The sequence below is a fragment of the Barbus barbus genome (genome assembly GCF_936440315.1).
Source record: "Barbus barbus genome assembly, chromosome: 18".
Taxonomy (NCBI): Eukaryota; Metazoa; Chordata; class Actinopteri; order Cypriniformes; family Cyprinidae; genus Barbus; species Barbus barbus.
In genome coordinates, this window is record NC_136746.1 from 24,503,855 (window position 1) to 24,530,557 (window position 26,703).

At 35.9% G+C, this 26,703-nt stretch overlaps 1 protein-coding gene across 1 annotated transcript; it reads right to left on the bottom strand.

Moving 5' to 3' along the window:
* Window positions 1-3,407: 3,407 nt before the first annotated feature.
* LOC306884252 (cartilage acidic protein 1-like) lies at window positions 3,408-26,703 on the bottom strand (the record flags this gene model as incomplete). Its single annotated transcript, XM_079439985.1, has 14 exons — window positions 3,408-6,097; window positions 7,012-7,155; window positions 7,909-7,951; window positions 8,035-8,180; window positions 10,574-10,742; window positions 11,924-12,024; window positions 13,105-13,187; window positions 14,319-14,455; window positions 18,726-18,871; window positions 18,986-19,120; window positions 20,807-20,963; window positions 25,171-25,307; window positions 25,400-25,596; window positions 26,504-26,703. The coding sequence occupies 14 exons, from the start codon at window positions 26,701-26,703 to the stop codon at window positions 5,982-5,984; spliced, it is 1,911 nt and encodes a 636-aa protein (XP_079296111.1). The 3' UTR covers window positions 3,408-5,981.

Genomic DNA, 26,703 nt, shown 5'->3' on the forward strand with positions numbered 1-26,703 from the left:
GTGAAATCAATGTCACATTAAAAATACAAAATCTTACTGAACAACCGACTTTAAAGAACACAATTTATTAAATGTATAATAAATGCTTGCTCACACTGGTCAATCATCCATAATTTTTTCATCCAAAAACTTTATAATTAACAATATAATATTATTTAGAGATATTTTTGAAAATATTTATATTTAAATATTTATTATACTTTTTTATGTTTATATTTAACATAATATTGTAATGACTATTTACTGCTTAAAACTACATACACCATCTTCAAATTCAGTGATCTGGGCACAATATGTCTCCGTTTAATTTTCCCCCTTTAATGTGGCTGATTTTGATCTGATCACATTAACATGTGCAGAACATTCAGTACAGCGTGTGAATGAGATCTTAACAGAGGGAAAACTCCAATTCTTCATGCTTCTGATTGTTACATGGCAGTTTAATTGTGAACATGATCCTTTCAATCTTCACGGCACATTTCATTTATTATTTAAACACTCAGTCTGCAGAACTTTCATAAGACAGGATGAACACAATACAGTCTCCATGACATTTCTTTAATTTCTGGCTGGATTTAGTGTGCAAATATTATGGTTTGACTGAATTTGGATCAGTCCTTTCAAAAGCCGTCCATGCTGGCTTTGGCTAACGGTGTTCGACTTCAAAGACTAGCGCCGAATGTGTTGCATCTGTTGTAGGACGCAACATCTAGTGTACACTGAATCTAAATATGTGCTTTTGCAATAAGCTCTGTTGTCAGATACATTTAGCAATGTTATGAAAGCGAGGGTTTAATTCAAGATTACAACATGTAGTTTGTTTCTGAGAAAGACGATGACCTGTTCAGTGCCTCTGCCTCTTTCGGCCACACACCAAGACTGAAAAACATTGCACAAACTGCTTAAAACATTTCGAACCCTTCCTGTAATTCACAACGTTCATGTTAACCAGATAATAATGTGAATATTGGTTAGAAAAGAATGAATGAATAATATCCAAAAACATCAAGCAAGAGTATTACATGAAACTATTTTTGAACTATTTTAATCAGTCCAATGCGTTTCATAAATGCCCAAACAAATCAACAGAGATCAGAAGAAAAAGTCTAGAAGATTTAATTCTTTAATCCATCATAGCCAAGTATCCTCAAGTGCTTCATTTATGAGAAGGAGCCCTTTTGGTTTGGCCTATTTACAATGTGAGGAACGCCAATGGCAGCAAACAATGTCAGTCAGTGATGTTCAGACCTCCCAAACCGACTTACTGCATTCCTCCATCTAGAATACAAGCTATCAGTACCAATTTTATTCCCATTCTCTTCAACATCTAAGTGGTCGTTCTTTTTCTCTTTTTCAACCCCATCAATAGTTTATCAGTGGAGCAGGACAGAACAATGAGAGAGAACCGAAGAACTGGCCAGGAGATGAATTATAGATTTGAATTTGACTATGAATCTATTCTTGCCTCCACCAAATACAGTAAATGGCCAAAAGTATGTGGACACCCAAAGAGCACACCCATGTGCTTTTAAACATTAAATCATAACATGGTTATTAATTTAAAACAACTCGTTTTCAGTGGAATTAAAGTGCTATTCCCGTTTATTTTTGAAGATGGTGTACTTATAACTTTGGCACTGTGGTGTATTTTATGCTTTTCTGCAACATTGTTTGAAAAACTTGTCTCTGCAGAACCAACATTTTTGCAAAACTCCTAAAACGTAGCTATACATACAATTCTCCAACTAAAATTAACACTAGTGCCAGTAAAACACCAACAAGTTTTCACACAAATTATAACTACAGGGGCAGATTATCAATAAATAAAGATGTTATGACCGTGAATGATTTGTAAACTTATTACCAGCTCCATATTTATGGCTTTTCTGATATTAGTTTCCCGGTACAGCATTGCATTTGCAATTGTGCTCGGGTACAAATTTTGTGAAACACAAGTCACAACGCTCAATAAAAGAGCTAAAAGATTTGCAAATGTGTTTTGATCTTTTGTTGCTTTTTTCGGAATGGTTTAAGATGTAGCTGGTACGTTATTTTCGAACGCAGTAGAGCATTAATCTTTTAGAACGAATCAACGGCCACGATATGTACAACAACCAATGTAATAATGTCGCCACATTTACGATTATCTGTTTCTAAAAAAATAAAAAACTATAAGTGCTTTTATATGTCTCTCGTCTACCTTGCTGGCTGGTCGCCCAGTAATGGCCAGAGGAGAGCACCTGGGTAAACAGGTACATCAGTGGTATGAGTTCCGCTAGTACTGAACCTTGAGACCCATGGCCCAGTGCTGCCTGCCATACACTTCACCCTTTTAAACCCAGACCCAGGCTTTGGGATCTAATGTAGCATTCAAACACAACAAACTCACACACAGCGATCTCACATCTCAAAAGACTCTTTGCTTTCCTCTCTCAGATTTGATCTTGCTCCATTTTTTTTCCCTTTCATTCTCTTTCTTTATCTGTTTGACTCTTGGGCTAACTGGGAGGCTGAAATCTGAAATATGTCTTGAATACTTGAGTAAGCCCCTGCAAGAAAGCAAGCTGTAACAGCCTCGGGTAACCCGTGTGCCCAACGTGCCCTGCTCTTCTTAAAGTGACCCCTCCATACACCTGCTGATGTTTGTGTTTGCTTTGGAGATGTTGAGACACAGAATAAGCATTCAGACAACTTAGTTAATGAATACATATATTTGTTTTACAAAAAAAATAGGGTTTTGTGAGAATCATAACAAATAAAGCTGTTCTTATAAAACAAGGTTTTCAAGCAGGTTAAGGTCATTTTTACGGCTATATCATTCAAAAGATTTTATTTGATAAAATATATAAAAATAAATAAAATAAATAAAATCCTGCTTGAATGTATCTTAAAGTGATTTATTCCTGTGACAGCAATAGCATTACTCCAGTCTTCAGCGTCACATGATCCTTCAGTAAGCATTTTAATATGCTGATTTGATCAAGAAACACTGCATTTGTACTACTTTCTTATTATTATCAATGTTGAAAATGCTTATTTTTTTGATGAATCCAAGTTCTAAAGAAAATTTGTATCAATGTTGAAGTTTTTACTGTCACTTTTGATAAATTTTATGTGAACTTACTGAATAAAAAATAAAAAAAATTAAATCTTACTGACAATTTTTAAACAGTAGTGTGGATGATTCAAACTAGCATTTATGATTTCCAACAAGTAACTAGAACTTTTTAACTTGAATTACGGTTATAAAGTGTTATGAGAAAACCTTGTATAGAGGGAGAATGGAAGACCCTCTCTGCCTCATGTATAAACTATTTTATTATATATTTTTTTTTACTTTGAGGTGGTAGCAGGCTTCGGGAGGCTCATAGATATTGAACATTGCTGCGACAAAAAACAAGACAATAAACAAAACAGAAAAAGGTCTTGACTTTATTTTACACATGGATCCCAAATTATAGCGAATTCTGCAAAAGAAAATGAGCAACTATTCATTCAAAAACCAAAAGACGGGATCAAGTCAACATTGCCATATTTTCACTGAAAGTATAGACTTATGTGCTATTTCCATATAAATCATTTCTACACAAAAGTGGAGATTACATCTTTATCGGGAGCAGCTCATAATATAATCTGATTAATCATTCAGTACTTCAGTATTGATTCCTGTTGAACACACCAGTCTATGTTGTGTTTTGCATGCTGGTCTGCTGCCCACCAAGCTTCTTAACTAGCTTAACCAGTCTTTTTACTGGAAAATCATGCTGGTTAAGCAGCTCAAACCACTCTAGACTAGCATAGAAACTCATGCTGGCATTTTCAACAGAATCACTTTGGCAGAAATTACAAAGACAGATCATATTTTCACATATCCTTTACCATAACATGCATTTATTAACATTCCACACTGTGCCTTTCCTTGTAACCTTGACACTGGGGTAAACTTGATTTAATCTGCTCGTTAACTACATGTATCATTTAATAATTATAGGTGGCATCTGTCAGCTCTTGTGAAATCTGACATTTTTCCCGAAGCAGTCGGCACATGTTTCGTCTGAGTCATAACATGGAAAATTAGAACAGTGTAATACAATAAAGAGAATCTATTCGCCCCTGGAGACTGAGGGGTCTTTAGCCAATGCACACATCATGAGTCAGTTCAGAAGTTATTTAACACCTCCATCAAAGACCACAGTGAATTCATATCAAATGTTTCTGGCGCGACTGTTCAAAAGCATTGAGTCCAGTTATGACAACACACAATGTTTCAAAAATGCAACGAATGTGGATTCTGAGCTCTGTAGCAACACAGATGCACTGAAATGGGTGATCCTGTATAAGCAGTCTCATTTCAGTCAAGGACATTCAGTAGGAAATAATATTTACATCTAAAGCAAACGGAGCTCGTAATGCCTTTTTCATTGAGCCGCACACGGTTCATTAACCTTTGCTGAATATTCTGCATGGCAATCTGTAATCTGTAGGGTTGAAGGCTAGATTAAATCAATTTATAAAAATGAATAAAAAAATAAACATCTACAATACATAGTAATGCATTTACTAAGCCGACCGGTTTAGAATAAGGGGGGGAATCCAAAGCCATTACCAGTGAATAATGACTTCAAAGGTTAGTTCACCTACAAATAAAATTCTGTCATTATGTATTTTCTCATCCTCTAAAAGGACCAAAACAAAACACAATAAAAGTGGTCCATATGACTTGTGTGCTTTCTTTCCAGATTTCCGAAGCCACTGGCAAGCTTTGTGTGAGAAACAAACCATCATTTTAATTGAAAAATGACCTAAACTTTGGTCTGTTCTTCACACAAACGGTCTTAAAAAGACTGTATGGATTATAGACGCTCAGCTATTTTTTGTTTTGTTTTGATTTTTAGCATTTTGGGGACAGACATGGTCATATCTATGTATGAGGGGGGGAAATTATGTGAAGATTCTTTTCTATGTTCTGTAAAAAAAATCTGTCATGTGTAATGACATTTGTATGAAACATTCAATTTTACAATGAGTAGTTCACGTGAGAAAATAAAAAATAGATTTAATATTTCTCATTTCAATCAAAGGTTTTTTTTATTATTATTGACTAGCAATATCTGAGTGAAAATTGTTTCAAATAAATCCTACACCAAATTCTTTTTGTTGTATTTACATATTTTCATCTTATATTACACAATATGCATGAACCATTCCTTTTAAATTTCTGCTTATTTCTCACACAAAACTGCACAGAAGTTGTATGGACTACTTTTAAGGTGGGTTTTTTTATCTCTGTTTTGGACAATGGACACTTTTTTATAGAAAATGACTGTACTGAACTCTATATTTTAAAGTTAAAAGATGTGGTCTGGGTCTATATGTTTCTGCAGCTAGATGACTGTGAAATCCCACATGTATAAATCTGAACAACATTTTGCTAAATTAAACGGTGTTTTGCAATACTCATCTATGCCAAAAACATGCACCGATCCCAAGGGCAGTCGTGAATACTGGTGAGGGTCAAAAGTGTACAGTACGAATCTCTGGTGAATGTATTATTCAGAGCACAAGGAATGCAACCTTGCGTGAAACAGATGGCCAGGCATATGCTCTCCTGGAAAACCTGCTAACACACTTCTGCCGATTTGAGACTGAATGCGCTAGAACTCATAATCGCCTGTAACATGCTGGGGACACGGCCTTTCATAAATATCATTACAATCACAATCTTATCCCACATCACAGTTGATGAACATGAAGATCTTTGTGTGGGAATATTTGTTTTATCTTCAAAAAAGGGATCTTTTGTGGTTCCCAACTGGAAAGCAAAGCATTATTTATACAGGTCTGTTAATGACGACATTGCAACAGCGACAGGTCCATGGAGAGTTCATTTTACAGCTGACTCCCAAACACCTCAGTGCGAAAACGAAAGGAAAGCAGACCAAGCAGGGTGAAAGATGTCAGGAGAGGGGAGGCACTGCCCTTCATGCCCACAAGCAAGCAGTAAAGACAGCAAGAAGAGTTAGTACGAGAGGCCAAAGATGGGAAGCCAAGAGCTTGGAGGCTGAGGATCTGTTTCCTCCAAAATAAGCCACCTGGGCTGCAGAGATAAAGGAAAGAGAAGCAAACTACACTGTAATTTTTGGTTTTTTTATGTAAAGATTATTGAAGCATGTTTTACCAAAAAAATTAGTTGCTTGCATTTTCTTTGAAATTTTGAATTTTTCTAGTCATTTCTGAATGAAAACGGTTTCAAATACATCTTAATTCTACTTTTTTTCCCACAATCATTGAGAGAAATGAAAACAGAATGATATTACACAATAGTTGATGTAAAATAAGAATATAGAGTTGTAAACTCACTTTGCATTTGGTCTTGGAAGTGACAAATGTTTGAGTTCATAATGAAATTTTTAACTTGCAAACTTTGGTACCTTTGTAAATCTGAGCACAGTTTTGACACATTTTTTAAATCTCATGGTCAAGATCATAACAAACAAACAAACAAATAAATAACACAACATGCTGAAGCAACAACCAAGGCTCAAATGAAAACTACTGTAGTACACAAGCATAAGAAAGTCAACCTACTGTTGTATGATTACATGAAAATAACTTAAAGATTTCACATATAATTCAGTGCGTTACTTACTGTATCGTTGTAAATTATTTCTGAAAAATCCTACACTAAAGTTTTTCTTTTAACAGTGTATTCACATTTCAAAAATGAATTGGGAGAAATTAAAATAGAACGATATTAGAAAATAGTTGATGTTAAATCAGAATATTAATTAGCATCATTTGGTCTTGGAAGTGAGAAATGTTTTAGTTCATATTTAAATTTATGACTTGCAAACTTTGGTATCTTTGCAAATCTGAGCTCAGTTTGAGACATTATTGCCCTAAAGCTCAAAAGTGAAACTCAACCTTTGTGAAGTGAGGGCAAACAGCTTTTCTCAAGGGCTCCTGATTGCATCAATCCACTCTAATCATCTGGCTTTAGTCTCAACTCACCTACACATGCTGTCCCTTCGTCATTAGGCTCGTATCCCTGGTTACACCTCTTGTTTGCACGGCACTTGAAACTCCCGTAGGTGTTGGTGCAGACAGGTCGCTCATGAGGACAGACAGATGGAAACTGTGTGCACTCGTCTTGGTCTAGACAAAGAAGAGGAGAAGTGACAACCACATTTATTTGTGGGAGTGAAAACTTTTAGATATCTTTATACTGAATGTGTGCATGGAACAAAGAAGTTGCTCCTACTACCCCAAACTCATGATGACTGACACAGCTTCTGTTCCAAAACCTGCTGAGTTGCCATGCTGTCTACTGCCTATATAGGAAGATTCCTATTAAAGGCAAAATCCTAATTGAAATGGAGCCTCATGAGCGACTGATTTGGACTGCTTTGCACAACGTTATCAAATAGGGCTTCATATGTGAATCACAAAGGAGACTTGACTCACAGTTTCCCATTAGCATGTAGCCAAAGTTATGACCCAATGCCTTTATTTTATTTTAGGACTTTTGCTTTCATTCTTGCATGAGACTATACTATAGATGGGACACACTATAATCCAGGCCGAACTCAAACTTATGTCCTGAGCATGCGCACAGTCTACAGCTCACAGTGATACTGGGTAAAACAGATCACATTCTTATTCATATATATTATTTATATATAGTAATATTCATATATAATTGTTATTATTTTTATTTCTTTCTCCTCTCTCTCGCTCTCTTTCTCTAAACATTTATTTGTTAAGTATTTGTTATTTATATACAAATCTACATATAAGAAGTCATATGTATTTGTTGTGTGTGTGTGTGTGTGTACGTGCACATGTGCATACGTTTATGGGATTTAGGCCAATGGGAGGTTAAAAGTCATGTCTCTCAAAATAACTTACCAGTGCAACGCCCATTTTCATTGACCTCAAATCCTGGTCCACACTGTGAAAAGAGAGAGCATTTGTACAACAATTAAACCCCTCAAATAAAGAAGAACACTTGAGTATGACAGGCAGGGTATGTACCTCGATCTCCACCACTTGGGTCGCCTCTTCCTCATTCTCAGGGTAATAGATCTCCATCACTTTGTTCATATCGCTGGGCTCCAGAGCTCTCGCCACAGAACGTCCATCTGGCCAGAACACTTCCACACTGGTGGCCACATCTTTCCCTGTCAGGGCGGCAAAGCAGCAATCCTTTCAGTACTTCACGAACAGTCCGTCTTTTTAACTTCCCCTCAGGATTAAATCATAATGAATGATTTATTTTCTTAATGTACAGTTCTCCATGGAAAAATACCATTCTGGAGAAAGGGCCCTCCCAAGAAGTTTCTCGGCAAAAGCCAGGTTGGAATAGGCTCTGGTTTGGCACAGACCACGTAGACTCTTAAACAAATGCACAAGAATGCGTTCAGTCTCAGCTGTGGGCAACGTCGTGAGCAGCGAGGCCTGAACATGTCTCATTTGATGTCAGCAGAACCGGTTTCTCATGACTGCCGGTGTGTGGGGTTCACAGGCCAGAGAGTTTTTGGCATAGCAGTCACTGAGGCATTAAAGCAATGAGCTTCTCATATGCCAGACCGATGAAATCTGTCTGTTGTTCAGTGGCTGAAATAAGGAGCTGTATAAATGGCACGGTGGTTGGAAAGCACTTAATTTAAGAAGGTTTACAGAAGCATCCATTTACTACCTTCAGCCTGATTGGCAGAGACACTTTCTCACAGACGGCGGGGACAGTAATTAACATGGCTGTTAGAGGAGACTGTCATAGTGATCATGAACGGAGAGATCACCCATTGGAAATGAATGTGGTGGAGGAGGAAGGCAGAACTTCAAAGGAGTTAAAATTAGGAGGGACAGGGTGGGCGCTAGACTTTCTTTCCATTATAGCCTTTGGTCAAGCAGGAGAGAAGCTGACTGCCTTCCCAGTTCTTAATTAAAGCGATATTTCTTAGCTAAACAGATCCACAGGGCATGACATTTCACCAGCGGTTACTGAAAGACGCAGTTTAGTTGGAGAGGACAACTGAGCATCTGTCGGGTTTTTATGTAATAAAGGCAATCTTCAAATTCAGCATGTGGAAAATGATTGATTGTAAGGTTTAGGTAACTGCATGTAATACTGATAATATTCACTAACAAAAAATCCCATAGTACACTAAAAAGAAAAAATTATGTTTTTTATTTAGAATTTATCATCACATCTTTTTTTTTTGTCTGAGAAATCAAAATATGAATAAAAAATTAATTACATTTTTTTTTCTGTTGAGGTGCCTAAAGGTATATTTAATCTGAAAAAATAAATATATTAAAATTCCATATTTTATGAAGCACATTTTTTGTCTGAGAAATCAAAAAATTTGAAATATCTAACAATATAAATTAATTAAAAAATAATTAATGTAGTCTAAAAATATAAAATAAAAATAAATGTTTTTGGCATGATCAGTTGTTAAATTGTATTTATTTATTTGTATATACCATAGTATATTTTTGTTCAAAAAATCAAAAAATTCTAAACTCTTAAACAAAATTAATTTATTAATTTAAACATAAAAAAATCTAATTCTGAAAGTCTGAATTTTGAAGAATTTAAATTCTGCTCTATTTAACTAATTAGGTCACTAAGAACATTTCTAGCACCCTGTTTAATCTGAAACATAACTGGGAACTTTATTAAAAACTAAAGTCGCATTATGAGATATAAACTCACAAATGTGAAATGTACAGTCACAACTGTGAGAAATAAAGATGCACTTGTGAGATATAAGGTACCATTGTTAGATATTATGTCATAGAGTATTTTGAGACAAAGTCATCATTTCAAGAAATAAAGCTGCAATTGTAAGATAAAAATGTGTTAAAAACGGGTGTTAAAAAAATTAAATAAATTGGACTTCCATAATCTGATAACATAAACTGTACTATGGATTTATTTTGCAGAGCAGATATTTTATATCAATTTGCAAACACTCTTACTGAAAGAAACATCGATGAGAGGCCTGAACACGTACGCACATATTTACGAGGCCTCAGGGTGATCCAGTGACCACTGATGGCTATCGTTTTGTTTTTCACAGCACATTCAGAACAATCTGAGCTTCCAGCTGGCAGCCTATTCCTGCCACAAATTTGTCCGATAGCTCCCAGATGAAGCCATGTGCCTCCAAGCATCTGTAACACGGCCGAGCCGTGGGGAAAAGGTCCCGGTCTGCTGCCACCGGCTGCTGCACCTGCAGGCTTCTCTCCGGGCCTTCAGTCTATGAGGATATTCAAGGAACCGGCCTCCACGCGGAGGATTATGTTACTGAGACCCAAAGCCCCCCGCTGAACATGACCTGGAGTTACATCATAATTGTTCCTCTGTAATGAGTCAGCAGAGCGAATGCTTGTTTTCCTGCTGCTCGGCGACCCTGAACATTTCCGAGATGGTGGATGCACTTATGAAATAGATATTTTACAGGTCTGGTCAATTTCATAGCCGTTCCTTCCTTAAAGTGATTTTCCCGCAAAGATTTTTGCAGGCAGGCTTTTTAGGGAAAGAGAGTGGGAAAGAAATACATACCAAGTCCAAAGTGAGCCACTGGCTCCATCTCGCACAAGTACCCTGATCCTCCATCTATAATGCGCATGTGAGGGCCGTTTCGCTTGGTGTAGACTATCACCTTTGCCCCACGAGCAAAAGCCCCAAACTGTGTGCGTGGGATAACTCGGAGCCATTTATTAGATGAGCCCTGTAATGAGAAACAAAACAACTTAAAACTCCATGTCAGAACAGCACTTTCAGTTGTGAAAGGTGGGCTATGTAATTTTTCAAAAATGCTTTCGAAAACTGAGTCAGGGACAATTACCAAAACAAACTTGTAGCCAATCAGCAGCAAGGGGCGTGTCTACTCATGATGTGGAGGAGAGAGCGTTCAGTGAACAGGACGGACATTAGCCAAGCCGAGCGACAGAAAGATAGAGATGGCGGATAAAAAAAAAAAAGCGGAAAACGTCTGCGGAACGATAAGGCAAGAAGTAGGACCCATGTAAATATCTGATCAGCTTTCCAGCGCTGGAGAGAACTCAAGGAGCGGAAGGCCTGCGATCGGACGCCGAGGTTGCTTTGTTTCTTCTAGATAGGTGAGTAACACCTTGTCTACACCAGGCAAGACAACAACAGCTAAAGTCTGCCTATACTGGATGCGATGAAACGACCGTTGAAAATCATTTGAAATTTGTGTCAGCACGTCATATATAGAACGCGGCAGCAGTTTTCTGACGGGGATTTGTCGCGTCGAGCCGCGCAGCATCCAGTGTAGATAGCAACACTGATTATAATGACTTCTACAGTATTTTGGCACGCATCCGGTGTAGACACGGTGTAACATTGGTTTTGCGTTTTGTTTCACAGAACTAATCATTGCCTGGGTTGCATAGGCTACGTATGTGTGGGGCGGAGCTATCAAAATAGGGGCGAGACCCTTTTGGGCTAGGGGCGTGTTTGTTTTGGTGATTTCAAATATCAACATTGGCTACCATGATCGCTTACCCCTCCTTTAAGTATATGGTAAAAACTATTGGCGCTACAAACCAGTGTGTTTATGACTATGATAATAAATTACAGTAATATATCATTCCAATTTGTAGTATAAGCAGCATAAAGGACTGTTTTTGTAGGCCTACAGGTAAAATAACTGGAAGCAAATGACACCGAAAGCAGCAGCATACAAGTTACAAATGACCGTGGCCGATTTTACATTATACAGTTGTCTCATTTGTAAATACTGCACTTTTACTTCTCTTAAGGAATTGTAAGGGGGGGTAGGCATTTGAGACGAAGTCGATACTAAAACCAAGTGTATCTTATTTCTCCTTGAAACCTTTAGTATTTTGCCTAAAAGTGGCTGACAGGCCTAAAACACGTCCTCACCTGAGTGACTCGATACACTGAGATGGGTTGAGCTGCACTTTCCCCGTGCGTCACCAGAAGATCCAGCTGTCCATCTCCATCAAAATCAGTCACAGCTGCCCCTGAAATACAGATCATTCTGCTCAGACACAGCTGTAACAAATGTTGTTTCTGGTTCTCAAAATTAATACCAAAAACAAATCTTTAACTTTAGACCAGTTCTATATTAATACAGTGGTTTTCTAATGATGATGATGAGTGGTAACTGCACTGATTGTAAATGTTAGTAAATGACCCAAGATGCAGTTACACACAAGCCTGGATTTATAATGCCATCTAGTGGTAGAGAGGAGATAACTAGGATTAAGGTTTGGAGATAAACTCAACCATCCCGTCACTGCACAGTTTAGTTGTTTGTTCATCTACACCAAAAACTCATAATTTCTATACAATATGTGTGCCCAATTAACAATACACTACTGCTCGATACTGTATTTACACTAAAAGTTTGGGGTCGGTAAGTTTTTTTTTTTATGTTTTTGAAAGGAAAAAATACATGAAACAAAGTGAATATTATTACAATTTAAAACAACTGTTTTAATATATTTTCTAAATGTTATTTATTTTCAGCATCCATTACTCCAGACTTCAGTGTCAGGTGATCCTTCTATTTTGTGAAGGATCCTACTTTTTCAGGATTTTCTGATGGATAGGAAGTTCAAAAATATGTGAAATATAATGTTCAGTTTAATGCTGGATAAAAATATTAATTTCTTTCTTTAAAAAAAAAAACTAATCTTAATGACCCCTTACATTTGAACAATAGTGTACATTTTTCACTAACCATGTCAAAAGAAAGAGAGGATGCACACTGGAGACTATCATAGTATTAACTAAGGTTAGTTTTAAATAAATAAAAAAAAAAAGTTTAAGCACAGTGGATGATTGACAAGTTAGTATGGTACTTTGATGCATCAACACATTCTAGCCTTTACAGGATGAATGTGATGTTTCAAAGCATGTCACCACATGAAGTTGAGAACATTAATAGTCCTTCATAACTAAAAAAATAATAATAATAATAAATCAAAAGATTTGGTTCATTTTGAAGTAATTTTAAGGGGAAAAACTTAATATGTCATTTGTAAAATAAACAGTCCTACATTTTAATGGAATGAACCAATGAGCCAAACCCTTCGTACCGGTTCCCCGTCCCTCTGGTTCGGCGGCCTCCCCGACGTTCAGCTCCTCGATCTGTGGATCTCCGTGTTCTCTCCGAGAAACTCTGCCATAGTAAAGATTAATTACTTACTCACTTTGCCTTTTGGCTTGAGAGAGCTCCACACAAAGGAACAGTCAAAGACAAATGTACCTTGTCAGCTGCATGTTATACAACATGTCTCAAAGGAGATATTAATTTACGGGCTCATGAAACCCCCACAATATTGATTCAGTTAAAACATTTCTAGGGCTGAAAGTTCATACTTTATATTTTGATGACTAATAATGCTAACTAAAAGGTTTCTTTATATAAAGCTTAAGTCTTTGCTTTCTGAGAACCGAGGTCCAGACTGTTTGAGTATGGGATTAGAAACTAATTTGAAACAATGTTCTGTTTAATGCTACATCCAGTTTTCTCATTAGAAAGCCATCGTGTAACGGGTGAGGTCGGATGTTGGGGGAATTTCCCATCAGGTAGAGTTGTGGTTGGACTGGGTTTGTTTGTGGTCTGGCAGTTGGACTTGCTGGCTTGTCGTGCCGCCTGGGCTTACCACCAAATCCCCAAAATAGAGAGAGAGTTTCCATAATTATTTCCTACCTTACAATGTAAATGTTAAAGAAATAAATCTGTTGCATAATGATAATACAGGTCATTTTGATCATGTATAAAAAGATCCAAGACAGGTTACTGTACATTCATTTTTTAATTCTTATTATTTTTTAATAAAACAATACAATTTGTTTATATCCTACTGATATCTTGTAAGGGACAAAGGTTTAATCAGAAAGTTGTTGTTCTTTTCCATACAATGGAAGTGAATAGTGTTTACGTCAATAAAATTACAGCTAAAATAAAATCAAATATAAATATAGATGCTAGATTTGAAAAACTCTAAACTAACTGTATAAAATGATCAAAATGAAAATAATTTATAAAACTAAAATTGAAATGAAAATCAATTCAAGCTAAATAGAAATATTACAAAAATATAAATTTAAAAAGCCCAAAACAAAATGACTGAAATTAAAATAAAACATACATTTAAAAGCTAAAGCAATTATTATCATTATATAAATTAAAATAAAAGCAAAATATTACTAAATAAAAATCAGTGTGAACATCCTGCTAAATATCTCCTTTATGTGTTCTGCACCACTGCAAGATGTAGCCTATGCATATCAGTATAGTACACACCTGAACAGTCTGTTGGCTGATGGTCCTCTGTAGGCAATGTTGTTGAAAAAAACCTCCAGTTCATTGTCATTATCAAAGTCGGCTGTGATGACAGTGCGAACAGGAGATGGCATGGAAAACTTCTGTGTGGCGATGTCCTGGTACAGAGAATATCAGCATATCAAAATTTGCAACACCGCAGTGTTGACACTCTTTACACTTTGGAAAATCACCTGAAGAACGCCTTCCTTGTAATACGGTTTTCTCTACAGATTAAACTGGGACGGGAAAGTATTTTTTCCTTCGCTGGCAGGAGAGCATCAGCTTTAAGATTTGGAGTGTCAGATGCATGATATCTATGACATAAAGATCTAAGCTGCAGGTAAATCACAGTCTAAAAACTTTTTTTGAGGAGTGGGAGCAGAGAAAAGTAACTGCTATCGTCGCGCTTCAATAGTGCAGCAACGAGTCATGGAAGAGTTATTGAGCATGCTGGCAGTCTCTCAAGTATTAACCCCAATTTTAATTATAGGGCTCATAAAGCCTGCAGGTGAAAGCCCATGAAGTGACCTTCTTGCTGTCTGGTTGAAGGAGAGGTGATGGCCATCTCTGGACAGGAACCAGCAGAGGAGGTACAGCTGAGCATGAGACAATACTGATCATCTCTGATGGATGGAAAGATGAGTGGATCAGAACGAACAAACGATAGATAGATAGATAGATAGATAGATAGATAGATAGATAGATAGATAGATAGATAGATAGATAGATAGATAGATAGATAGATAGATAGATAGATAGATCATAGAACAACAGATAGATAGATAGATAGATAGATAGATAGATAGATAGATAGATAGATAGATAGATAGATAGATAGATAGATAGATAGATAGATAGATAGATAGATCATAGAACAACAGATAGATAGATAGATAGATAGATAGATAGATAGATAGATAGATAGATAGATAGATAGATAGATAGATCGATCATAGAACAACAGATAGATAGATAGATAGATAGATAGATAGATAGATAGATAGATAGATCATAGAACAACAGATAGATAGATAGATAGATAGATAGATAGATAGATAGATAGATAGATAGATAGATAGATAGATAGATAGATAGATAGATAGATAGATAGATAGATAGATAGATAGATAGATCATAGAACGATAGATAGATAGATAGATAGATAGATAGATAGATAGATAGATAGATAGATAGATCATAGAACAATAGATAGATAGATAGATCATAGAACAATAGATAGATAGATAGATAGATAGATAGATAGATAGATAGATAGATAGATCATAGAACAATAGATAGATAGATAGATAGATAGAACGATAGATAGATAGATAGATAGATAGATAGATAGATAGATAGACAGACAGACAGACAGACAGACAGACAGACAGACAGACAGACAGACAGACAGACAGACAGATAGATAGATAGATAGATAGATAGATAGATAGATAGATAGATAGATCATAGAACGACAGATAGATAGATAGATAGATAGATAGATAGATAGATAGATAGATAGATAGATAGATAGATAGATCATAGAACGACAGATAGATAGATAGATAGATAGATAGATAGATAGATAGATAGATAGATAGATAGATAGATAGATAGATAGATAGATCATAGAACGATAGATAGATAGATAGATAGATAGATAGATAGATAGATAGATAGATAGATAGATAGATAGATAGATAGATAGATAGATAGATAGATAGATAGATAGATAGATAGATAGATAGATAGATAGAACGAGGTCCACAGTCTGAATTTGCTCAATTATTTCCCTTATTATGACTCACACATGATCTTCCACTAGCTGGTGTGCTTGTTCAACCAAAGTTTAATTAACACACGGAATAACAGAGCATCTTAATCACAATGCAATTATACATGGCAAAGGTCACACTGCCCTACGCTGATGCACAAATCCTTCTGTAAGATCTCCCATGAGACATTAACCCAACAATTGACCCCCATAAAACAGCTTCCTGCTGACATTTATCTCTGTGCTAAAGAAGCCAATCACTGCCACTAACACTGGGATCAAACTAAAACTGAGAAAGACCTACAGACACAGCGCCAATCCACCCATACCAAACACAATTACCTAACACACTCTGGTGATACAGATCCAAAGGTTCAGATAATGGGGATCATTACTTCTTTATTATTATTATTTATTTAAAAACAGGCTTGCTTTCATAGCCTAATTAAACCATTAGTTCAAGATTAGCAGATTTACAAATTCTGACTGGGCCCACAGGACAAATGTCTCCTAGACAACAATGTTCTTAAAGAGAGCAGATTGAGGTTCTTTAAGACTTACGCATTTCAGAGTGTTATCTTGAGAAAAAGACCCTAGTGACCTCACATGTGTCACATCTAGAGTTTCAGAAGAAATCATAATGTTCTTAGGGTTGCCAACAAAATCTGGCATTAAAAGACATTTCAAGTTCATTATGAATTTAAACATATTTCACAAAATTATTCAAAAGTCCAAATGTAATTTAAGCTAGATGCATTCATTGTCATATGTATTTGTGACTTTCAATACATGGAGTTTGCCGCTGCTTTTTAAAAGCTGTGGTAGAATCACTATAATGCACAACCTCTTGTAGCTTATATTGTTTTATACTACGGGGCCGTTGAATGCTTGAATCTGATTGGCTGACGAACGTTCTGAGGTGTGCAATTATTTTCAGGGAAACGCACGGCGAACGTAGTTCCAGGCAGCTTTCTTGACCGCATTACAGTTCCATATCACTTCGCATCGTTGTCAGCGCTGCCCTGACGATTTTATCAGTTAGCCTAGTGTAGCAACTTAAAGGCTACACATGACATTTCTCACTAGCGAGGTAATAACAGCGCTGCATCTTAAAGCAGACTTACAGTTTAGAGACGGTGCTTCAGAACACTGTTGAGGGACACACAGAGGTAGCCTAATTCATACAAGCTCTCTCTCTCTCTCTCTCTCTCTCTCTCTCTCTCTGTTTCTCTTTCTCTGTGTCTCTGTCTCTCTCGCTCTCTTTCTAATAACTTCATTATTAACTGCATTAGTCTGCTATCAACGGCTCAAGCCTCCATTGCCAGCTTTAAAATGACGTTTTGGAACTAGCAAAAGAGTCGTTGGATGAGATGCGGAAGAAATAATCCTACTCACAATAGCGATTTAAGTAGAAAAACCGGACGAATCCCTTGAAATATATAATCTGATCGATGTCTTGAGGTGTGGCAACCGTAGTATAAGCGGAATAATTGACTCCGGACCGTTGAATTATTAGAAAAATAATGCACACCCGAGGTGTAACGGCCACTCCGCTTCGCGTCGTGGCCGCATCACCACCTCGGGTGTGCATTATTTTTCTAATAATTCAACGGCCCGTCGTCAATTATTCCTTATCATAGAGAAGTTAACAAATATCAGCCACATATACTGTTCAAAAGTTTAGGATCTGTTCACTTTTTCCTGACTGCATTTAATTAATCAAAATACAGTAAAAACAGTAATATTGTGAGATAAGATTTCAATTTAAATAACCATTTTCTATTTGAATATATTTTTAAATATACTTTATTCCTATGATGGTAAAGCCGAATTTTCAGCATCATTACTGTAGTCTTCAGTGTCACATGATCCTTCAGAAATCATTCTAATACGCTGATTTGATGGTCAAGAAACATTATCATCAATGTTGAAAACAGTTGTGCTGCTTATTATTTTTGTGAAAAACCATGACACGTTTTTTCAAGATACTTTGAGAAATAAAAATGTCAAAAGAACACCTTTTATTTGAATGCATCCTTTATGAAATAACGTATTAATTCTTTAAAAAGAAAATCTTACTGACCACAAAGTTTTGAAAAGTAGGTTATGCGAAAAAAAAAAAATTCTCACAACATTCAGACTTGATTCAGTCAAGCTATCAGCAGATTTATAAAACTTCCTGGGTAAGTCTCAGGAAAATAAAGAGGTTCTTCGATCTTTCTGTGACTAATTACAATCACTGTGCTTTACCAGCTGAAACGAGAGCCAGGTCGCTGCGCAAACAATAGAACAATGATTAGAGAATAATTGAATACTCTAATCAGACAGCAGATGGTATTATTTTATCCTCTGTCTCCTCTCAGAAGGATTTAATTATCAAAATGTAGGGATCATGTTTTGTTCTGCTTAACAAAGATGAAACCTACCATTCAGTATATTCACATCTAATTAAAAAACAACAACTAGATTTGCATTTCCTGGCAGAAACACCAATGTTTTGAAGGCAGCTAAGTAACTGTGTTAGTTTCAGGCCTGGCACGCACTGCAGTAAACCCTTTTTTGCTTCCATTACAGCTAAAAGAATATGAAAATAGTGATTTTAAAATCTGCACCTTAAACCTTTGCTTGCGATTATTGCTGAGTTGTAGGAATAAACGATGTGGTCCATTCCAGTTTCCATAGACAATGTCAGTCTTCCCATCCCGATTAAAATCTGCTAACGCCACTCCACGGCCATGCTGCATCGGGTCATCAACCCCTGTGACAACAAATACAAATATTTCATTGCATGTTTGCTGCGAAAGGCTAACAAACTGACCTTTCCAAAAAAAAAAAATCAGCAGAAAAAAGAAAGGCACCAGCTCTTACTTACCCGCTTGTGCTGCCACATCTGTAAATGTACCATCTCCATTATTGCGAAACAGGAAGTTAGGGCTGTACTCATTGTCACAGAAAATATCAGGTAGGGTCTGACTGAGGATGGGACCGACTACGACCCCCCGTCCCCCTGTAACATACAACAGAGACGGCCATCATCACCAAGCGCACAGCAGAAATCATTAGTGGCTTTCCAGCTCATTTCCCCAGCAGCGGCTCTCTGCTGCTTTTGCTGACACAGACTCTGACTGCCCATAATCACATTACAGGGAGTGTGAACATGTGCATTTAACCAGCTTTACATCCACACATCTTACCCGGCAATCACTATTCTACAGCTCTGATCTCTAGTTGAATTACAGCAGCAAGTAATTCTTCATTTTGTATAGCACTTTTCATGATGAACAATGTTTCGAAGCAGCTTTAAAGAAAAGTGTGCTTTTATTTCTTAAAGCCCAGCAGGACCAGGCTTTTCTTCATGCTAAATATAAGCATGAAAGACATTTGAACAGAAATTTGGGAGAGGGATCGACTTTAATTTGTTGAATTCAATTATTATAACATTTTGTACTGTTACAGACAGATTAAAATAAAATAAAACAAAATAAAATAGTGTTTTGTGTCATTTAAACGTGTGATAGTATGTGAATAATGTAAACAATGTAGAAATATGAAATATGGGAATAGAATAATATAAAATCAATAACAAATATTTCATAATATGCATTTATAATATAAATGAGGTAAAACATACTGTAGTTGAAACCATTCCAGGTTTTGTGCCATTTATACATGCAATAATAGGTGAATAATGTAAATAAAATGTGAAATATGAAATTTGTGAAGTAAATAAATAAAATAAAATTGCATGTATAACATAAATCAAATAAAACATGTTATTGAAATCATTCCATGATTGTGTCATTTAAACATGTGATAATACGTGAATAAAACATGTGAAATGTGAAAAAATAAATAAAATAAAATATGCATTGGTTAAACTAAACAAAAATATTGTGCTTAAAACCATTCCACATTTTGTATCATTCAAACAACAAAAAAGTATTTTAAAATTATTAAATAAAATAAAATTTAAATGAAATTAAACGTTGAAACCAATCGATGTTTTGTGTCATTTAAATGTGTGATAATATATGTGAATGAAATATTAAATATGAGAATAAAATAAAAACTAAATAAATAATTATTAAAAAATGTAATTAAATTAAATTTTATTAACATATTGTGGTTGAAGCTGTTCCAAGTTTTGTGTCATTCAAATGTGAAGTCTGCCAAGACTTTGACAGAATCCTCCATAGTGAGGCAAGAACATCACGAAAGCTTAATTTTGTTGCTTTCCCTTCTGAGACTGTCCCGCTCGAACCCTTCTCAAGAGCGCTCTCCGAAACTGCTCCGAACAGTGGTCCAAAGCCCTGCTCTCCCTGTAGTGATTAATGGAATGGCTGCTTCATTGAGTAAGTCAGAGCTGAAATACGGCTCACTTGTCCTTGTGCCTTCACATGACTTTCAGTGCAGTAAACAGCTGAGTGGGCCAAAACCTCCATCTCTTTATTCAGCGCTGCCTTCCAGGGCCCTGTTCTCTCTATTACTGGCTGCTTTAGCTGATAAACACTGTCTATAACTCAGTGATTCAAAGCTGATATGAGCACTGAGCTCTACTGTAAATCAGCCACACGGCAAAAAATCTGGATCCTAAAGCTCATGGCCGTTAAAGAGTCTTGGGTAATATATTTACTGACATCATCGCACATTTACACACTCTCGCTCACGCATTCATAAATAAGCGGGCACGCACCTGTGAACTTGTTGACTCCAGCCTGCTCAGCCACGTTTGACAGTGCAATGATCCCCTTGGAAGGGTCACTTGATCTTTCATCCATTTCAATCAGAGCATGTGGACCTACAGTTCCGCTGGCATAATTGGCAATGTAGATGGAATAACGGCCTGTTCCCTTAAAAAAAAAAAAAAAGATAAATACATTGAGTTTATAGTAATAACTAATAATGTTTCATCTCATAAACAATCAAAAAAAAAAACTTTTTAAAAAATTCTCACTATTATAAATAAAGCAAATTATTTTTTTTATACTTCACACTTCACTTTTTTTGTAATTTTTTTGGGATTATTGTAATGTTTTATGAATATATAATATATCAAATAAATTCACAGCTTGATTGACATTGATATACATAATGCTTTTGTTCATAGGTGGCACTATATTTTATCATGATTTACAAACATTAAAAAACACTCATATTTCATCTCAAAAATGCTCTTCTTCACTGAAACTGGTGTCTGCTTAGTAAACAAGTACACTAACTTTATTAGGGGCCATAAAGTATAAAACTCAATTAGGGGCAAAATCGTTAGTTGCAGTGGTGTGTAATTTATGAAAAATCTAATATACCGTAAATCATTTTCTCACAGTAAAGATTTGTAAAACATAGCAACAAAAAAGACATTTGTGATCTTCATATAACATAAGAGAAATAAGTTGAGACACTCATCCGCATACAGTTGCATGCACACGCACACATACTCTCACACACCACACACATATTTCAACTGCCTCCCCTTGGATATTAATTTCACACCCCATTATCAGAAAGATTCCCTGTGGACATGAAGTCAGTGAAGTAGCCAAGCAAATGAACTTACGCACACAGTTTCAATAAAGACACCCACGATCCAACAGCATGAAAATGGTGAAATAAAGAAATATATACATAAGTATATAAATATCAGCAGCTCGTGACCAGAATCCTAATGAGGCACAACAATGAAAATGTCAAACGCTCTCTGGTTTCTACATAAGCGCCACTTCAGGTCAGAAAATACAGATTAAAGCATAATGGAGTTAAAACAGATGCTGCCACAGAATGCATTAGCAGTTTAGGTTTTAATGTCATGATCTCCATGTATTTCATGCTCTGTTTATCAATAAAGATTTAGATTTACAGAAATGTTGCCAGTAACAAGGGCCAGCAAAGTATGCGAAACTAATGCTTTCAAAGCATATTTTGTACCAACTCTAGTTTCCTGCAAAAATGTTTTCGGTTGAAAATTATGGGTTGAAAGGTTGGTGTAAAATGTACAGACCTCCCACCCAATGAACATAAAAATAAATAAATAATGTTGCTTTGTTCCTTATTATTATTATTATTATTATTATTATTATTATTATATGCAAATATTACCACACAACATTATTAACAATATTTAGTTGTTAGTCAGTATTTAGTAATTTGTGCACAAAATAAATACCTATTCATATGGGTTAAATATTAAATATGGGGCACTGCTGTTTTAGCGCTTTTAAACAAATTGTATACAAAGAAAATATTTTGTTGCAGACTAAACTGTAAAATTTGGTATTTTATGTATTATTGGGAGGGAAAGCTGCAATAAGCACATGATGCAGGTAATCACTAACCCATGAAGATGGGTGAATGTGAGGATCAATCCATCTCTTACAGAAACAGGCCCATGTGTCTTCCTGTCCACTTTGAAGTGACAAATGACAATGCTTTGGTTTCAAGGAGAGAAAAACTACACAGTGCATTTGAATATTAATGTCTCTGAAGCTGAAGGGAATATAATACAGGGGTCATTTTACAACTGTGGCAGCTGCTGTCACTCATTTTTAGTCAATGTGCATAGTTCCCAAGAGAAAACATATATGTTTTAAGACTGGTTAACTGTATTATTAAATACAAATATCGTATTAAATCATTCATATAAAACAATTATTAGTCACTGGGGAAACTCCGTTATTTGAGGTTGCCATTAAGAGCAAATAGCGAATTGTTCACTAGTATTGTTGAGTTTGTTTCTTTATAGAAAGAGATTTTGAGAAATTTAACATCACTTCCTCACCAATGCAGTGAAGGGGTGCCATCTGAATGACAAACAGCTGATGAAAAAAATCGAAATAATGGAAAAGTAATCCACACCACTCCAGTCCATCAGTTAACATCTTGTGAAGCAAAAAGCTGTGCATTTGTAAGAAACAAATCCATAAGGCATTATAGTGTTAAACCATTGCTTCTGGCCAAAATACAGGTCTATAATCCATAATAATGTTTTCTTCAGTGAAAAAGTGCTTCCCCTGTTGTCTTCTCACATCAAAATCCACCAAAATATTTGTTCAGAACTGTTTTGGACTGTTTTTAGACTTGTAAACGGTGCTTGATCTGATTTCTCTTCTGATTCAGATCTGATTACCTTTTCACTAAAGAAAGTGAAAATTATTAATTACTTTTTTAAAATCACAATTATTGAGTGTTGCCTTGAATTAATCGAGAATGAAGATACAGTAATATGAATGAATGTAATTATATGAATACATATTTAACCCAGATTTATGGATCTTAATGTTTGTGTGACCTTATATGACTGTAGTTAGGAATAAATTAAGCAAACTCAATCTGCATCAGCAGTTCATTTCAACTTGTGAAAGTTTCTTTGTGAATCGACATAGTATCAAATGACAGGGCGATTTTTTTGATTCCCAACTGAACTCTAAGAAGACCAAACACATTTTGTTTTGTTTCTCTCCAAACGTATTATAAGCCTGATCCTAAATCATTTAAATCATAAAATCATTGATGAAGGACTTTTAAGCAGCACCGTCTCACTATCATCAGCCCAGTCAAATGACTGCGGGTGCAAAAAATCCATTTCAATCCCTTGCAGCTCTTCCCCAGGATTACTGGGCATCCTTCACCGCTGACTGCTCCACACAACAGCATGCAGTCCAGAAGTAATTGCAGAAATATGCTGTTCAGCTTATTGTGTTTTGGACTAAATACAAATCATAGACATGTTTGGCCATTCATCATGCCGTCTGGGATTACAGCTAGCAGTGAAGCGCGGTCAGACGGTGGGAGCTCTGATAACCTACATGCAGTGAGACAAATGAAGGCGGCACTTCCCACCTATTACGTCTCCTTACAAAAAGAAACAAATGAGGCCTTGCATTTTCTAATTATCACAGCACATGATTCAATGTCAGAGACAAATACTGCAGAACACTGGAAATTAACAATCATATTGGTTGGCTGAAGGGGGCAGGACTCAACGGTAATGGCGGACAGCAAATGATGGCCGCAGAGGATTTCGAGTCTGTCAGGCTGAAACGATCAGACAGTAATGAGATGTAAACAGTCACTCAACACCCTCAAGAACTCACTTTCCCTCAGATTCTACATGCTGATGTTCTGCAATTCTGTTGATGATCAATACATACCTCAGGCTGCAACTTATCATTCACATTTTCCTCTAACAGTCTTCCCAAATGCTTTGAGCAAGAAATTTCCATGATTTTCAGTCATTCATGATTACTGGATGACCATTTCTAAACATCATTTTATACAGACTGCACTCAAGAAGAGCAGCTTCTAGTCTGTGCAATATTTTAGAGCTGAGAATAACCCGAAACATCCTGCATGTTCTATACGTTACAAAAACACTATTTTTTTATTGTTCTCTAAACATTCAAAATGTCCATGTTTTTTCAATGGTTTAAAAACTTTTTTTCTTGGTTGTATGAATGTTAAGGGAATCATTTCCTCATTTTGCAAACATTATGGGAACGTTACATTTGTATGTGCTCTGAACCTTCTGAAATAGTAATATTGAAAAATGTTACACAACTGTCCAACTAAAATGTTTTAAAAAGAACACATTCCATGAATGATGTATAAACATTTTGTGTTTTAAGATTATGAAAGACCAGATAACTTTGAATGAAGGTTCTATTAACATTACTGGAAAAAAATATTTGTTCATAACTTTAAGAGCCAAAGTTCTGAGAAGGTTTTGAGAACAACAGCTGTGCTTCCCCATCTAAAAATGAAGGGACAATTATCCACAAGGATGATACTAAAAGCAAATGTAAATTAAAACATAAAAATGCAGAGGTAGAAAAATAATTGAGCTTATCAGCTTTTAAAATGGAGAAGAAAACACTTCCCATATCATTTGATACATACTTGGAAATGATTGACCTTGAAATAGATGGAAATCTTAGAAAATGTGTTTGAGGGAAACATGCAAATTATTCCTTTTTCCACTTGGTTGATTTAGTGAGGAAAATGTTTCTTCCACTAAGCTTTCCCAAAAGCATTCAATTGAAGCAAACTTAGTAGAGGTGTTACCTTTCTGTCCACACATGCAACTGACCGGCCAGCCACGCGATTGGCAACGTCTCTATGTTCATTTATGTCATCGTTCAGGAGATCCTCAAACCGGCCATTACGAAACTTAAAGAGCTTGTCAGTGTACGTTGCTCTCCCTGCATGAAACGACATGAACAATTTACATGAAACTAACATTCATTTACTGTAGCATTTACTTCAGAGCCTTGTTTATGAAACCATTTCATACCTGAGAAGGCGTTATTAGTGTTAAGGACGTAAATTTCCTCTCTGCCATCACCATCTATGTCACATGCTGTCACTCCGATGGCATTGCCCTGTCGATCTCTGAGTGCATAATATGGAGAACTGCGGTTGTCAACCGCAATGTTATCAAGCCTCTTCTTAAACTTGTTGTACTTCAACACCAGGTTTGGACCATTGTAGCTAAAGAGAAAAAAGGCAGAGCTATATATTAAGTTATATATTTCAAACAAATAAACAAAAAGGGCCACAGTTTAAAATCCTTAATTGGTATACCTTGGTCTGCAGTAAAAAAAAATTATATATATATATTTAATACTATAAATCTATTTTATTATATAAATATTTAATATTAAAATGTAATATTTAAAATAATATAATCTACTTTAATGTCCCACATTAATATCCCAAAATATCCCATCTGCTTTTTTTTAAGTATGATTGTTTTTTGATTTATGCTTAAAAAATGCTTAAAACAAGAAAAAACAAAGCCATTGGGGTAGGTGAAATAAATTTAATTCAAGATATATTCCCTGAAAACTCAACTCAAATAAAAACATGCCTTGAAGGATTAATGTATAACCATATTCGATTTATTTGTCTCCAGTTTCCAGCAAGGCACATTTTTGTTGGTGTATTTCACTGACCTGCAAACCCACAATTCCACCTCAGCTGTCATTTAATGGAAGGAAAAACATATTCTAGTTTCCCTAGAGATATACGATTCTGTCAGTTGCACTTAATTTCATTCTTGAGCACAACTCAAAACATTGAACGCTCCAATTACATCTATTTTCATCAACACAAATTCCAAATCATTTCACAAATGGTTTACAAATAATCCCAATTAATTGCTTTGACATTTCTGTTTCCCCTAGAAAATATCACTTTCAAGCCACAAACTGAGGTAATGTTCTTGGCCAGTGCATCTGTTCTGTGTCAATATCACAAAAATGTAAGCTCAGTCAAACAGCACAAAAGCACCATATAACTTCTAGACACTAATAAAAGTATTTTCTCTAGACAAACATAATATTATAAATGCTTCACGTCATTATTCCGCATTTGATCTGAAGACTAGTACACTCACCCTGACACAAACATCTCCAGATCTCCGTCTCCATCCACATCAGTGACAGCCACGCCATAGTTGAGCTGGGTAGGGTTATTCTCATAATCCGGCGGGAAAACATTCTGAGTTACTGACGCAAACATGGGTTCAGTCCGCTGACCCCACGACAGTCCCAGGACAGACACACCCACAGTGAGCAGTAATATCCGTGCTGACAT